We start from the raw sequence: 976 nt of genomic DNA on the forward strand, positions 1-976 counted from the left end.
AACAGTCATTTCACTCTCAGGGCACGAAGTGCAATAGCAGAATTATAGATATTTGGACAACATATTTTTCAATTCTTTCTAAATCTGTCTTTATAAAAAATTTTCTTTCATAGTTGAGGGATGAAGGGGAACAAGGTCTACGCAGCTACTACTTTAAAGTAAGATAGATGCTAGGACACCACATTTATTTTCATTCTTTTTCTAGATTTGCAGCCGCATACAAAAAGGAGGATGGACAGTGGTTCAAGATCCTGAAAGTAGAATGGGTCCATATGCTTACAAGGGTAATCAATGGGTATCTTTTGATGATGCAGATATGATTAAGAGAAAGGCCCAAAAGATTAAAGATTGGGACCTAGCTGGTGTAATTGTCTGGGCGCCTGACCTTGACGATTTCAGAAATAAGTGTGGTTGTGAGCCTCATCCTCTTCTTAGAGCCCTTAACAGAGGACTTGGACGTCTACAAAGCCCTGACCCCCAGTGTGAAGTTTGAATTAATTATATACCAGTGATTTAGTGCCATTTTTTTTTTTTACCTCGGATCGACGTTTGCAGAGAAAATGATTTTAGGTCATTTGACCAGTGATACCTTATTGACTTTACTAGATTTTTGTGAATGAAATCAAACCAGTTTTTGGGTTCGGTAACGGTGAATAAGTGTTATTAATTTTTAATTTATTTGTAAATAAATTCGTACGATATTTATCATATTCAAGCTTTGGATCTTAATCATTTAGCCCTAAGTTACAAGAGCTTTGGATTTGACACCAGTACCATCTCTTAAGATGTTCCGAACCACAGTTGAACATAAGCCCATTTTTTGCCCATCTCATTATACAAGTTAAAAACGCATAGAACAAATTCCTCAGGCTCTATTAGATTCGTTCTTGGGTCAAACATAAAAGATGAAGGGGACTAAAAAATAAGTAAGGTCAATTAATAAAACTAAATTAAATTTTTGAAATTATTATAATCT

At 35.0% G+C, this 976-nt stretch overlaps 1 protein-coding gene across 1 annotated transcript in view; it reads left to right on the top strand.

Moving 5' to 3' along the window:
- LOC136027673 (probable chitinase 10) overlaps positions 1–493 on the top strand; it is a 9,374-nt gene extending 8,881 nt beyond the window's left edge. The window contains exon 3 of the mRNA XM_065705120.1: positions 206–493. Coding sequence (XP_065561192.1) covers positions 206–493 — 288 coding nt within the window. The remainder of the gene's footprint in view (positions 1–205) is intronic.
- Positions 494–976: the final 483 nt, after the last annotated feature.

This window comes from Artemia franciscana, chromosome 5 (assembly GCF_032884065.1).
Source record: "Artemia franciscana chromosome 5, ASM3288406v1, whole genome shotgun sequence".
Taxonomy (NCBI): Eukaryota; Metazoa; Arthropoda; class Branchiopoda; order Anostraca; family Artemiidae; genus Artemia; species Artemia franciscana.